The sequence below is a fragment of the Equus asinus genome, chromosome 5 (genome assembly GCF_041296235.1).
Source record: "Equus asinus isolate D_3611 breed Donkey chromosome 5, EquAss-T2T_v2, whole genome shotgun sequence".
In the NCBI taxonomy this organism is placed as follows: Eukaryota; Metazoa; Chordata; class Mammalia; order Perissodactyla; family Equidae; genus Equus; species Equus asinus.
Genome location: NC_091794.1, coordinates 77,808,193 through 77,824,284, shown reverse-complemented (window position 1 = coordinate 77,824,284; position 16,092 = coordinate 77,808,193). Strand labels below are relative to the sequence as shown.

The following is a 16,092-nucleotide window of genomic DNA, read 5'->3' as shown; positions in this document are numbered from 1 at the left end:
ACATTTTGTCTCCTTCCTGCTCCTCGTCCCTCTCCCTCTAGGACATTGAGGACACTGCTCAGTTCTAACGCATTTTTGGATCCCCAGCATTTAGCTTGGCCCGCACACAATTTCATGAATGGATGAATGAAAGAATCAATGAGCGTCCGCAGCCGCAGCCGGCTCATCGGAAGCCCCTCCCCCTTCCGCTCTCCTCACCGCGCAGCGGGGCCAAGGGCGGGTCTCTCGCGACCGTTCGCTGGCGCGTGCGCGGGAGGCCGCGCGCGGCCGGAGGCGGCGGGCTCCCGGTGCGCGCGCGCGAGGGAAGAGGAGGGGCGGGGCCGGGCCAGAGGGTGGCGGGCGGCTGGCGGTAGAGCCGGCGGCGGCGGTGGGTGGCCAGCCGAGCGTGTGCCGGGTGGGAGAAGACGGGGCGGCGGCGATGTTGCTGCCGCCTCCGTGAGGAGCGCCGAGGAGGCCCCGGCTCTTGAGGCCCCAGAAAGCGCGGAGGAGCTGCGGGCTGGGGTCGGTGGCTTCGGGCGCCCGCCCGGGCATGGTGGCCGCGGGCGGTGGTTGGTGCGGCAGCGCTGCGGCCCGGGGCGGTGCGGGGCCGGGACGGTGGCGGCGCTGACGCCCGTGGAGCCCAGCCGCAGATATGAAGCGGAGCCGCGGCCGCGACCGCCCGCAGCCGCCGCCGCCGGCCCCCCGCCGGGAGGATGGGACTCACCGGGCGGCGGAGCTGCCCCAGCCCCAGCCCCAGCCCCAGCCCCAGCCTCAGCCTCAGCCTCTACCCCCGCGCCGGCGAGCGCCGCCCGGGAGGCAGCGACTGGAGGAGCGGACCGGGCCCGCGGGGCCCGAGGTCAAAGAGCAGGTATGGCGGGCGGGGGTCCGGGAGGGAATGGATGGGGCGGGGGGAGCCTGAATGGGAGCGATGGGGGCGGGGGATCTCAGGCGGGAAGATTTAGGCTTGGGCGTTGGAGGGGTGGGGACTGAGTACTTCGGCAGGAGGAATGGGAGATCTAGAGAGGCAGAAAAATGGGGGGTGGAGAAATGGAAGTAATGTCCTGGAGTTGAATGGGCAATAGGGGAGCAGAGGGATGAAAAAATGGTCCTGTGGGCGATTGTAGTCAGCGGTTCTGGATGGGAAGAAGGGACACTGGAATGTAGGCTGGGAGTAAATGAACTGCAAAGAATAGGGTTACTAAAGAGGTATTGAGTTATCCAAAGGGGTAAATAGTGTAAGGTAGGGAAAGTCAGTATGATATAGTAAATCTTACCCTATTTTTTAGAGGTTGTCTTGATAGTTATAAAAACGGATGTCATTCCTAAGCATTCTCTGATTTGGCCATCATTATAGTCTTGTAGGAGTGTGTTCAGAATCATTGTTAAGGTTCTCCTCAGTAACGATCTGTTTCATGTTAAAGCACTTTTTAAAACATCTGCATGTGTGCCATCCCAAGTCCAGTACTGTGAACAGAATTCCTATATACAGGCTCTGCCTTCTAGGAGTTTACCACTGAAAACACCTTGATGGGAAAACACAGAAAGCAGTGTAAAAATATTCATAGAGTTTCTGAATGGACAGGATGTGTTTATATAGTTTATTAATCAAGTTCAGGTGTATTTACAAGTAGAGGGTAGAGGTCAGTTTTATCAGGGAGGAGAAGTTGCCACTAGTAGCTCTAGGAAGTTTAGTGAAAGGAGAATATGTGGTCCTTGATCTTGTGAGATTTGCAGAAAAATGTTCTGTAGGTAATGAACTCTAGTGACAGCTTTCCTTTTGCACAGCTCTACTTGACACCCTAGTGACTTCATCTTTGAATCTTTCAAGCTTTCTATTAGGTCTCCTACCTCTTTCCCATCACTTAAATAAGTATTTTCTTAGACATCATTCTTTATTATATAGTTTCAGTGATGCACATACTACCACTTGGATGTTTTTCCCCTTTGTTCTTTCGTGTTTTCTTCTCCACCCAGTCCTACAGACTCCATAATTGGCTATCTCTGCCCTTGCTTTTAGGCCACTGAGTATTGTCCTCGTGCTGTAATTTCCTCCCTCATCCTTGTCTTATATATTCTCTGCAGTACCTATTTGAAACTTTTAAAATGTACTTAATGCCTAGATTCTTTCCTGACTCAATTTATCTGGTCCAATTGACCTTATTCCGTGCTTCGTTAAAGTCTTCAAGGTTATTTGATTTTCCCCTCTTTAGGTCAGAATTTCTGTGTTCACTCATCCTTTGCTTCAGTCTCAGAGAAAGAAGTCTTCATTCTCTTCTCCAAGGCTAATTCCTCTATTTATGTCCTCTCTCCCCTACATGCCCTCTTGTCTGGTGTAGGCCCTTGTTATATATATTATTTTCTCTTTGTCATATACCTCAATTAAAACAAAACACAATTTTTCTGAGTTGTGTAACCCACCTAAGCTACTTTGTTGTCTCCTCTTTGCTTCACCAGCAACCTTGAAAAATGAGTTTGTATTCACTGTCTCCACTTCCTCACCTTGTATACATTCCTCATATTACGGTTTGGCTTCTCCACTTAAACTCTCCCAAAACTGATGTCTTCAAGGTCACCAATAACTTTGTATGTTTGTTTATTTACTTTTTTTTTTAAAGATTTTATTTTTCCTTTTTTCTCCCCAAAGCACCCCCCCCCGTACATAGTTGTATATATTTTTTTTAGTTGTGGGTGGGTCCTAGTTGTGGCACGTGGGATGCCACCTCAGCATGGCTTGACAAGTGGTGCCATGTCCGTGCCCAGGATCCGAACTGGTGAAACTGTGGGTCACTGAAGCAGAGTGCGCGAACTTAACCACTCGGCCACGGCGCTGGCCCCTACTTCTTTTTTCAAAGATTGGCACCTGAGCTAACATCTGTTGCCAATCTTTTTTTTGTTCTCCCCAAAGCCACCCAGTACATAGTTGTGTATTCTAGTTGCAGGTCCTTCTAGTTGTGCTATGTGGGATGCTGCCTCAGCATGGCTTGATGAGCACTGCCATGTCTGTGCCCAGGATTGGAACCAGTGAAACCCTGGGCCACTGAAGTGGAGTGTGTGAAGTTAACCACTCAGCCATGGGGCCTGCCCCGTATTTACTTTTAATTGAGGTGTGACTTACATACAGTGCACAAATCAAAGGTTCGTTCATTCAGCTCAGGAAATTTTACAGAATGTGACCACTACTCAGTTCAAGATGTAGAACGTTTCCAGTACCCTGGAATGCTCCTTTGTGCTTTCTCCTGGTTATTACCCTCCTCTGAAGGTAACCACTCTCCCAACCTCTATCACCATGGATTGGTTTTGCCTCTTCTTGAACTTCGTATAAATGGAATCTTACAGTTTATACTCTTGTGACTAGATTCTTTCATTCAAGTCATGTCTGTGAGATTCATCTATATTATTGCTTGTAGAGATAGTTTGTTCTTTTTCATTGCTGTGTAGTTTTCTATTGTGTGAGTGTACCACATGGATACTAAAACTTCTTCCATTTTAAATTAAAAAGCAGTGCATGGCTACTTGTGAAAAGTTTTCATTGTGAAAGAATTACACAGGGAGATATGTGGCAGTCTCAGGGACCTGTAAGTGACTAAATCTGACAGTTTTCCCCTAGTCCTCATCCCCTTGACCCCTGTGAACTATTTGCATTGTTGACCATGTGTTCCTTCTTGACATTTTCTTTTCTTCTGTCGTAATGACTATTCCACTTCTGTTTCTCTGACTGCTGCTTGTGTGTCTTTTTTCTCTTTTCTCTGCCTGTCCCCTAACTGTTCCTTGAGGATGTGTCTTCTGTCCTTAGTTCTTTCCTTAATTGTACTTTGTTTTTTAACAGGCTTACCCTATTCATGCCAGGTGCTCAGGATGTGGGACAAGGGACTGTAGTCCTCTTTTATTCATGGCGTTGTGTCACATAACCTCCTTGTAGAGTGATCTGAGTGTCTAGGCCTGACCTCTTTCCTTAGCTCTACATTTCCTTTTTTTTTTAGAGATTGGCACCTGAGCTAACATCTGTTGCTGGTCTTCTTTTTTCTCTTCTTCTCCCCAAAGCCCCACAGTACATAGTTGTATGTTCTAGTTGTAGGTCTTTCTGGTTGTACTATGTGGGATGCCACCTCAGCATGGCCTGACTAGCAGTGCCGTGTTTGTGCTCAGGATCCGAACCAGTGAAACCCTGGGCCGCCGAAGCGGAGTGCGAGAACTTAACCAGTTGGCCATGGGGCTGGCCCCCAAGCTCTACATTTCCATTTCTGTGCTTAACGTTTCCACCATAGACTCAGCATTTGTGATCTTAACGTTTGTGACTTTATAATTTGATAATGTCCTTGAAAATCCATAACTTGAAATTATTTGATTTTGAAAAGATAAAAATTTGAGTTGTGTGTGTTGAGGCTGGATGGATTCCATTCATTCAGGGAGTAAGAACCTAGTTGATCAACAAGCATCCACCTCTCACAAATGACTTTGTTCTCCGTTTCTCATGATGTGGAGTCATGCTTGGTATACTTTATACTGTGCTGGTATTTAGGAATAAGTTCTGAACAGGATGCAGGACTTGAATCTCTAGAAGGTCAGTGACTTACTGTATCATTAAAATACAATCTATTATTTCTCCTTTGAAATGTGCTTCTCCTTGTGTCTTTCCTTTTTCTTGTCATCACACTTGAAATTGTATCCGTGGTCTTTGAATTCTCTTTCTCCCTTGACCCCCTTATCCAGGTTCTGCTGATTCTACCTTCATGATGTCTTTCAAATCTTTATTGTCATCGTCGTCATCTTAATTCAGCACTTATAAACTTTTGTCTTGGTTGTTGCCATACCTTAGCTTCATTTATTATGCTTTTTAGTCTTTTAGCCTCTAATTTATTCTGTATTCTATTAAAAAAAAGATTAGAACTCATTGCCTACTTGAGTTCCAGTGATAGATAAATATTTATTAAATGATCATTTCATTTCTTTATCTTCAGAAACCTCATTAGCTTCTTATTACCCATAGACTTAAGTCTGAGGACCTTGGCATTCAAGGTCTACTTGATACTTAACAGTTTTTGTTAGAAACAGAGTTAGATGCCCCTTTTCTAGGTCCCCAAGACTTGGCTTTGTCTCCATAGTAGCATCCATTGTTGTCTTCTCTTTCTCATTAGTAAGTTCTTTGAGGCCCAGACTGTTTCATTTACTCTTGTATACCTAGGGCCTAGTATGGTATTTGAAACGTAGTTGTTAGTCCGAATATTTATTGGAAATGTAGATATATGCTGGTACTTGAAACAGATACTTGCTCAACAAATATCCTAGTTGGTTCTCAGTCTCTCATCAGAGGAAAAACTCCTCAGAGGTTGTTTTATTCATCAATGCATCCCCAGCTTTTAGTGTTTTAACTAGTATATAATGGGCATTCAGTAAATATTTGTTTATTGCTAGGCACTTTCATATACTTATTTTAATTAATCATTCATCTGAAAAGATCTTCTCTGCCTCTGCCTGTTAAAATTCTTCTCAAGCTTCCAGGCCTAACTCCTGTCACAGAAACTGTTTGAAGTTTTTCCATGTGGGATCCTTGGAGGATCTTTGATGGGCTTCAGTAAATCTGTGAATCTCCTGAAATGCACAGGAAACCCAAGAAGTGAAAGCTTGGGTTCTGTAAGATTAAATGAAATAATGATTAGAAAGCACATATTAGATAGGTGCCTAATAAATATTAATTATTATCTTATTTTGTTTCTATAACACATTGATCCATTTCTATACAGTAGTTTCTGAATAAATATTTACTGAATGAATGAATGAATGAATGAATCAGTGTTTTAGTACTTCTGCCCTTCTGTATTCATTTTGTATTATTTCATTTCTGCTTTTAAGTTGTAAATTATTGATGGTAGGAAGTATATCATCATTTCATGTACCATAATGCAAAGTCAAGGGCTTTGCTCACAGTAGGTGCTAAATAATTATTGAATGAATGAATAGAAAATGATTAAAATATTTTGGATATGGGTGATTTGAGTAATAATAGAAGTATGATAGACAAGTAAAGGAAATGAGACTTTTTTTTTTGGCTGAGGAAGATTTGTCCTCAGCTAATGTCTGTTACCAATCTTCTTCTTTTTGCTTGAAGAAGATTTGCCCTGAGCTAACACCTGTGCCAGTCTTCCTCTATTTTGTATGTGGGTCGCTGCCATAGCATGGCTGCTAATGAGTGGTGTAGGTCTGCACCCAAGAACTGAACCCAGGCTGCCAAAGCAGAGTGTGCTGGACTTAACCAGTAGGCATGGGGCTGGCCTAGAAATGAGACATTTTTGAGGATGGAGGAAGATGGAGTTCAGTTTTAGTTCCTAGAATTCCCTCAGCACTGTTAAGGAATTTTCAAAATTATTTTCCTGGAAATCAGCACCTTCTCTTTCCTCTGCACTCTAATGTTAGTACATTGGCAAAAGCAAGGGGTAGAAAGTGCATAGAGGGGAAGCTGCATACTGTGTGTAGGGAACGATAGTCAGTCTGGTATTGTTGGAGCTTGAGGTTGAAGGCATAGATAGTGAGTTAAGAGACTAAAGGAGCCTGGATTGTAGAAGGTCTTTAGTACATGTAAAAGGGTAATAAGTAGGGGAGCAGGATGGTCCTACTTGTTTTTTAGCTGGATTACTCTGGTAACTGTGTGGAGTGTAGAATGTAGGATTGAAACATGGGCATTTGAGAGTTGTTCTGAGTTTTCAATACAGAAAGTTTATTAGCCCTCCCTCCCCTCTTATCCAGAAGTGATAGAGGGTAAGGGCCAGCTCCTGAAACCTGTTAGCTTTGGAAGATTTGAATGCATCAAAGGTACTGGGACCAGAGAGCCTGGGGTGGTTGAAGCAGGTCTGACAGTGTTCCCTGATGAGGGTAGGACACATCTGCTTACAGAGTTTTTCCATGTTTGTTCTACTGGATACCTCTTAGCCTAAAGATCAACCTAAAAGCTTTTTTCACCCCAGTTATTCATGGTGACCAATGACCAGGACCATCAGAGGCAGCCAAGTATGGCAGTCACTATGTCTTCCTCATTGCTGATTGCTTCATTGCTTCATTGATTGCTGTATGGTTCTCTGCTAAATTTACTACCTAGCTTTGTACTCAGTGAAATCCCTATGGTACCTTGGCAATTATTACTTTCCTTCAGTAGGTGTTGATTGTTTTTCATCATTAATATACATAGTTGGGCTTCCAAAGGGGTTTGAAAACTGGGGTTGTTGGATCAAGGGCTAGTCCTGGGCAAAGAGGAAAAAGTCCTCAAGGAAGAACAGAGGTTTAACGTTATTAGGAGTAAGGGCTTACACAAAATGCATTGTTAGTGAGACGTGGTCGACCACCTTTTTGTTTGGGCACTGTACCTCATTGTTAATTCCCAAAGACTCTTTCCTCTTCTCTGTACCACAGCTGTGCATACAGTGGATGACAGTAAATAATTAGTGGGAAAAATTGACATCAGCCTGTGTTCATTGGGTATGTTTTATCTTTACTGATAATTGTTCACTTCTAAAATCTCAGTTTTGAACTTGCCACGCTCTGACCTTCACATCATCTTCTATTTCTCTAGTTTGCATTCCTTTTAGAATTTCCTTTCCAAAATTGTTCAAACTCTTTGGAACTTCTGGTTCACTGATTTTTTTTTTTTTTTTTTACTATCTTTTTGTTGTCAGTCACCTCATGCCTCTGCTTCCCTCCTTATCCAACTTAACATTTCATGGGCTATTATAATCGTTCTTGTGCATGTACGTTCAGTTCCCTTGCCTCTTTTCCCTTCTGTCATACCTACGTGACAAAACTCCAGCCATGATTAAACCAACTCTCTGTCTATTCTGCACCTGTATCTAAACAGCTGAATGTGGCTGGAGAAAAACACAACCGTGCCGACATCTAAATTTGTGATCATGAACCTCAAGGAGTCTGTCTGCACTGACAGGCAATCCTATAACATTTCTCTAGTCCATTCACTCTTAAGTGATAGTTTAATCTTTCTCTCTCCTCAGACTTCCAACACTCTCTTTGTCCTCTTTACTCTCAGTTGATGTCCTTGCTTCCCATTTCACTGAGGGAAAGAGATAATCAGAAGAAAACTTCCACAAACTCCCAATACAAATTACCCACCTACCTGTATTTGTACCCATATTTTTTGGCCTCTCTCATTGCTATGGATAATCTTACACCTATTAAGGTCTACCCCTACATCTAATTGAGTTCTATTCTTGCAATTCCTTCATACTCCTGAACCATTAGTTTTTCTTTTCCGTTGGTGATTCTCATCAACATACAAACATACTGTATTTTCCCTCTTAAAAACACTTCATTAACCCTATACTTTCCCTCATTCATTCTTTGATTCAACAAGTTTTTTTTGAGTACTGTTGGGATTACAGCAGTGAGAAGGGAAACAGCAAACTCTGCTTTCTTGAAGTTTCTGTTCTAGTATAGGGAATCAGATAAGATAAATATGTAAAATATGTAGTATGTTATATCGTGATAAATACTGTGACAAAAATAAAGCAGGGAAGGGGGATATAACGTATTGGGGGATTATGGTTTTAAATAGCATTGCCAGGAAAGGCATCTCTTTGGAATGGGATAAATGAGTAAAGACCAGAAGGATGTAAGAGAAAGAGGCATTTAGATTATCTGGGGGAAGAGTGTACTTGGTGGAGGGCATAGGAAGTGCCCTGGGCTACCTGCACCTTTGAAATTTGTGTTTGAGGAATAGGAAGGAGGTCAGTGTGGCTGGAGGGGAGTAAGGAAGGAGAAGAGTAGTCAGTGAGCTCAGAGGGGAAAGGTGGGGAGAGGAGGGCTGGTTTGTGAAGTTTCACATTGTGAAGGGCCCTGTAGGCAGTTGTATGGATATCGGCTTTTACTGGCCTTAAGTTGAATGAGATGGGAAGCCACTGGAGAGTTCTGAGCAGAGGAATCACATGATCTAACATTCATTTTAATCTGATCTTTGGCTGCTTTATTGAGAATTGACTGAATGGGTATGTGGAAGCCAAGAGACCAGTTAGGAGGCTCTTAGAGTAATTCAGGCAAAAGAGCAGGTGATAAGAAATAATTGTCTGCGAGCAAGACAATGCTCCTCTTTATAAAACTACTTGAAAGAGTTGTCTGTATCTTCCACTTTCGTTTCCTCTCCCTTCATTCCTTTTTGAACCCACTCCAGTCAGGGTTATGTCTGTATCTCATTCCGCGGAAACCCTTCTGTTAAGGTCATCATTGGCTAAATCCAGTGGCCAGTTCACAGTCTTCATCTCACTTGACCTGTTGCATTTGACGTGATCATTCCATCCTTTGGCTTCTGGGACCATGTTCTCTTGATTTTCTTCCTTTCTCACTGGTGCTTCAGAGGGTTCAGTCTTTAAACTGCTTGTATAGTCTGTCTCCCTCCTGACGTGATCTCATCAGATTGTATTGTTTTACATTCCATCTGTATGCTGATGATTCCCACATTTCTTTCTTTAGTTGTGGACATTTCTTCTGAGCTCTAGACTCCTCTTTTCAGATGTCTATGTAACATTTCCATTTGGATAGCTAATAGACCTCTCAAACTAAATGTGTCCAACACCAGACTCTTGATTTTCACTTCCCAGTCTGCTTCTTCCCCAGTCTTTCTCATGTCAGTAAATGGCACTGTCATTCACTCATTTACTCAGACCAAAACTTGAGAGTTTTCTTTGGTTCTTTTCTTAACCTCGTATTCCACATTCATCCCATCAGGCCTTGTTGGTGCTACATTCAAATTGCATGAGACTTTTCCCCGTTAGCTTCATCACTACACTAATTTCAGCCTCTCTCATCTTTCATCTGGATCATTGTCAGAATCTCCTAACTGGTCTTCCTGATTCTGTCCTACTGTTCTCTCCCCCCGTGGTATTTTGCACATGGCAAGATCAATATCATTCTGTAAAAGCTTAAGTCAGACTTTGTCACGCTGCCCCTCAAAACCCTACAGTGGCTTTCCATCACAGTTTAGTTAAAAATCCAAAGTGCTTGTTTTATTCTATAAGATTCTACTTGATCTGCCTCTTGGCCTTCTCTAACTTCATTTCCTTCTACTCTTCCTCCTGTTCACTGAGCTCTAGTCAACTGGCTGCCTTGGTGGTCTCTGAATATGTGAAGCATGTCCTGCCTGAGGACATTTAAAAACTATTTAAGGACTTCTACAGTTGGTAGTTTTCTCGACTTGAGGTGTTCTTTTTCCAGATACATCTATGTGTCTGGCTTACTCATTTCATTCAGGTCTCTGTTCAGATATCACCTCCTCACAGAGGCCTTCGTTGACCAGCCTTTTGAAAGTAACACTCTTTGTCATCCCTTTCTCTTTTTTTAAATTCAAATCCTTTATTCACCTGTTACTGTCGCATATTTGCTGTTTATTGTTCTTCTTCCATATTATAATATATGGTTCACGAGGGCGGGAATTTGGGTTTGTTTTTCTCGCTGTTATATCTCCAGCTTCTAGAATTGTATATAGAAGATACTTAATAAATACTTCCTGAGTGAATATATAGTGATTAAGAGTCACATTCTCTGACTTCAAGTTCCAACTCTGTGACCTGAGGCAAGTTATTTAGGATCTCTAAGCCTTAATTATTCCATGTATATAATTGTAATAATATTATTAGCTATTTCATAGGATTATTGTGAGGATTTAATGAATTAATCCGCATAAAACAGTTATTACAAAGCCTGATACCAAGAAGCATTCAATAAAGGTTAATTATTTTTATATTTTCAAGGTACGTGCACAGAATGTGTGAATATAGAGTTCATATTTTTTAGTGTTCTCATCTGGTTTTAGAAAGAAATGTAATAGAAAAAGATATGTCTTGACCTTTGGTTTGTTGGTGTTATTGAACTGTTCCCTTGCTTTGTTCAACTTGAAAAGGAGGCTTTAGTTTCTGCATTTTTCCCTTTGGGGAAGCTCGATGGATTTCTTTATTAAGTAACTGGCTTAGAAGATAGAATAGTCTCCCTAGGGTTTAGAATGTAATTAACAACAAATTCAGGCCAAGGGAACCACATTTTTAAATTTTACAATATCATTTTAGTTGCACCAGCTTTAACGCCACAATACTTCCTAAGGGTGAACCTGAGTAGCAGATGCACAAATCCTTTAACCCTTAATTTGTGGAAAATTAACAAGCCACATAGTTTCTCTGCCTGTATTTCAGCAAAACAGAGGTAATGTAGTATTCTCACGCCTTCTGATTTTCCTGACTATTTGAGGCCTTCAGGAATGTTTTAAAAAGCAGAGTTTAGAAATAGTTGGTAATAATTTTTAAAAAGTTTGTAGGTTATTTCAAAGGGTTAATATAAGATGATTTTGTTCAGGTGACTTGGGGATATCTGAGTCCTGCCTTTGACCAGAAAGAGAAAAGGACATTTTGTAACTACCTCTCATGCTGGTGGTCTTCTGTGCTAAACTGCACTAGTTGCTGTAACAGATACATTAGAAAGAACTCAGGCTAATGAAGGCCTTACCATTTTCTACACCTGGCTCTGAGGTCACCCGAGGCAAGTGGGGGATCTTGTAGGAGGCTTTGATAGGCCAGGCTTAATCACTTCCACCCATTTTCTATTGCCAGAACTCCGTCACAGGGCCATGCCTAACTGCTAGAGGGCTGGGAAATGTCATTTACATGATGCGCAGGAGGAAGGTGAATCATGTTCTGCGAACATCTAGCTAGTCCCTGCCCCAGCCCTCAAACCCCAATGTAGTCCTCAGCCAAAATTAGGCAGATATCCTCTTATTTCGCCTATAGACAGCATAGAACCATAGTCTCCTTTCATTCCCTGTAGGCCCACACAGTTTGGGGTAATAACCATTTTAAAGACAAGTAAAGGCCTTTAGCCAAGAACAGCTAGGAGATCTGGAAAAGCTTGTTTTCCTTTGTTGTGGCAGAGCTAGTTTCTGGCACCCTCCACACTAGTTCAGGTCTTGGTGGCTAGTGAGAGCTGTCCTCAGGCTTTTCTCACTTTGTCAGCCCAGCCATGTGGAAGAGGAAAAGAGCCAGAAAGAAGCCAAAGAGAAGCCAGAGAGAAAGGTGACTGGGTCTCAGCTTGTCTCACTTTAATAGGCCCCTAGGAGGAGGTGTTGCCCTAGAGAGCCCACCTCCACATGTGCTTTGACTTTTTAAATTATGGTAAAATACGCAACATAAAATTTACAATTGGTGACATTTAATGCATTGAAATATTGTACAACCATCACCACTATCTAGTTCCGGAATATTTTTGTCACTCCAGAAGGAAATCTCATAGCCATTAAATAGTCATTCCCCATTTCTTCCTTCCCCCAATCCCTGGCAACTGCTCATCTGTTTTCTGTCTCTATGGACTCTGGACATTTCATACAAATGGAATCATGCAATATGTGGCCTTTTGTGTCTGGCTTCTTTCATTTAGCATAATGTTTTTGAGATTCATCCACATTGTAGTATATATCAGTACTTCATTCCTTTTTATGGCTAATATTCCACTATATGAATCTACTACATTTTGTTTATCCAGTCATCAGTTGATGGGCATTTGGGTTGGTTGTAACTTTTAACGATTGTGATAGTGCTGCTATGAACATTCATGTACAAGTTTTTGTTTGAGAGCCTGTTTTTCATTTCAATGTTTTGGTTAGATATACAGCAATGGAATTACTAGATCGTATGGTAATTCTGTTTAACTTTTTGAGAAACTGCCAAACTGTTTTCTGCAGTGGCTGTACCATTTTAACATTCCTGCCAGCACTGTCAAGGGTTCCAGTTTCTCCACGACCTTGCTAACACCTGTTATTTTCCCTTTAAAAAATTATAGTCATCCTAGTGGGTGTAAATATCTCATAGTGCTTTTAATTTACAGTTCCCTATAGGCTAATGATGTTGAGCATCTTTTTGTGTGCTTGCTGACCATTTGTATATCTTCTTCATAGAATTGTCTGTTCAGATCCATTGCCCATTTTTCAACTGGGCTGTTTGTTATTGAGTTATAAGAGTTCTATGTTTATTCTGGATATCAGACTCTTACCAGATGTATGCTTTGCAATTATTTTCTTCCATTTAGTGAATAGTCATTCACTTTCTTGCTAGTGCCCTTTGATGCACAAACGTTTTTAATTTTGATGAAGTGCAATGTATCTGTTTTTTTCTTTTGTTGCTTAGGTTTTTGGTGTCATATCTAAGAAACCATTGCCAAATCCAAGGTCATGAAGATTTACCCTTGTGTTTTCTTCTGAGAGTTTTATGGTTTAGTTCTTATATTTAGGTGTTTGATTCATTTTGAGCTAATATTTGTAAATGGTATGAAGTGAAGGTCTAACTTCTTTCTTTCTTTGTTTTTTTTTTCTTTTAAAGATTTTTTATTTTTTTCCTTTTTCTCCCCAAAGCCCCCCAGTACATAGTTGTATATTCTTCGTTGTGGGTCCTTCTAGTTGTGGCATGTGGGACGCTGCCTCAGCATGGTTTGATGAGCAGTACCATGTCCGCGCCCAGGATTCGAACCAATGAAACACTGGGCCGCCTGCAGTGGAGCGTGCGAACTTAACCACTCGGCCACAGGGCCAGCCCCTCTTTCTTTTTTTTTTGACGAGGAAGATTGGCCCTGAGCTAACGTCTGTTGCCAATCTTCCTCTTTTTTTTTTCTCCCCAGTGCATCAGTACATAGTTGTATATCCACATTGTAGGTCCTTCTAGTTCTTCTATGTGGGATGTGGGATGCCACCTCAGCATGACTTGATAAGTGGTGTGTAGGTTTGTGCCCAGGATCCAAACTGGTGAACCCTGGGCCGCCAAAGTGGAGCGCATGAACTTAACCACTGCGCCATTGGACTGGCCCTTAATTTCTTTCTTTTACATGTCGATGGATATCCAGTTGTTATAGCTGTGCTTTGATTTTTAACTCCTGAAACTGTGGCTCAGTCAGCTGAACCTGACTCAATCAGAGAATCACTCCTCTTGGAGGATGAGTGTGAACTTCTTCAGGCCAGTTAGTCTCAGTCTTCAGGGCTAATGGAGTTATCTTGTGGGCTTGTTAAAACAAGGATGGCTGGGCCCAACACCTAGAATCAGAAGATTCCGTAGGTCTGGGATTTCTAACAAGTTTCCATGTGATCATGAAGCTGATGCTGCTGGTCTGGAAACCACACTCTGAGAACCACTGCTTTAGGGAAAATAGAGTAAAAAAAAGAAATAAGTGTAGGAGTCTTATTTTGCTTAAGTTTATATCCTTAACATACTTTCTGGAACATAGTAGATATTCAAATTTCTGTTAAAATGAAACAGAGTCTTTGTTATTACTGCTCTTCAGTTCAAGAGGAAATTACTTGGGTGAAATTCAAGCTCAAAGTTCCGCCAAAAGGATAATTAATAGGTAACAATCATTGAAGTCTTACTTTGTGGCAGGTAGTGTGCTAAACACTTTAATTCTCATATCAACCCTATAAGGTAGATAGTATTATCTCCATTTTACAGATGAGGAAGTTGAGGTACAGAGAGGTTAAATAACTTACTCAAGGTCCTGCAAGTCCCAGAGCCTTGACTCTAGAGGCTATGCTCTTAAAAAGCTGAAGTTACTTTCATTTTAACTAACATTATTTTAGAGTTAAGCTGTGATTTATGGACTTGGAATTAAGATTTGATTTATATTTCTGTACTTTCATTGGCTTTATGATTTTGTGCAAAATCTCTGCCTTAGTTTTCTCTGCTAAATTTTCTCTTACACAACAAAGCTAACTCTCCTTTCTATCCCTTTCTCCGTGTTGTGCTTCTTGTCTTTTTTTCTTTGAGGAAGATTAGCTCTGAGCTAACTGCTGCCAATCCTCATCTTTTTGCTGAGGAAGGCTGGCCCTGAGCTAACATCCATGCCCATCTTCCTCTACTTTATATGTGGGACGCCTACCACAGCATGGCATGCCAAGTGGTGCCATGTCCGCATCCAGGATCCAAACCGGCGAACCCCGGGCAACCGAAGCAGAACGTATGCACTTAACCGCTGTGCCACTGGGCTGGCCCCTTGGTGGTGTATTTTTTAAATGAAGCCTTTGAGTACCTTGAAAAAAGTATTTGATCTTGTATGTTTATATGTCTATTTGATCTATAAGTCTTATATGTCTATAGCATTTCTGTTGCCACAATGAAAAAACTGAATTCTGACTTGATAATCATTTCTTGCAATTTTAATTCTCACTTGATGTTTTGAAAAAGTGTTTAATTATGAAACATTACAAATTTACAAGAAAATACATTAGACACCTGTGTACTCACTACCTAAATTTAACAGATGTTTACGTATTGCTTTAGATTTGTTTTTTAAAGAAGTAAAATGTTACAGGTACTGTTAGCATCCCTTCCCTCCCCACTGTACTCTAGGAAGAAACCACTGTCCTGACGATGGTGTGTATTAAAATGTTTCATTAGTGGGGAAAAAAATCCGTTACTAAAGATATTTATCCATCTGCAAGATGTAGCAGTATTTGTTTTTAGATTTTATACAAATTAAGTATTACTGTATGTGTCCTTTTACTCTACCTTTTTTTCACTCAACACTGTTTTTGAGAATTATATATGTCATGGATCAGCAAACTTTTTCTTTGTAAATGGCCAGATAATAAATATTTTAGGCTTTGTCATACTCTTTCACGACTACTCACTTCTGCTGTTGTAGCATGATAGCATCTGTGAGACAACATGTAAACCAATGAACTTGGCTATCTTGCAATAAAGCTTTACATATAGACATTGACATTGAAATTTCATGTAATTTTGAGAATAATATTTCACAAACTATTGTTCTTTTGATTTGTTTTCCAACAATTTACAAATGTCAATACTATTTTTAGCTTCCTGGTTGGACATAAACATGTGATGGGTAGGATTTGGCCTGCCAGCTGAAGTTTGCCAGCCTTGATCTGTGTTAATACATTTAGATCAATTTCATTAATTTTTAACTGCTATGTAGCATTCCTTTGAATAAACAACAGTTTATCCATTCTTATAATGGACCCTTAGGTTATTTCCATTTTACAGTGCTGCAGTAAATATCCTTCGACTTATCTTCTTGTACACATGTGCAAGAGTTTCTCTTGCTGGATTTTATTGCCAGATTGCTTTCTACAGTGAT

At 41.3% G+C, this 16,092-nt stretch overlaps 1 protein-coding gene across 6 annotated transcripts in view; it reads left to right on the top strand.

Annotated features, from left to right (window-relative positions):
- The first annotated feature begins 486 nt into the window (after window positions 1-486).
- The window catches only part of MAST2 (microtubule associated serine/threonine kinase 2), a 210,882-nt gene continuing 195,276 nt past the window's right edge, over window positions 487-16,092 (top strand). For all 6 annotated transcript variants that reach the window (XM_044770697.2, XM_044770696.2, XM_044770698.2 and 3 more), the window contains exon 1: window positions 487-847. In XM_044770697.2, coding sequence (XP_044626632.1) covers window positions 632-847 — 216 coding nt within the window. In that variant the 5' untranslated portion in view covers window positions 487-631. The remainder of the gene's footprint in view (window positions 848-16,092) is intronic.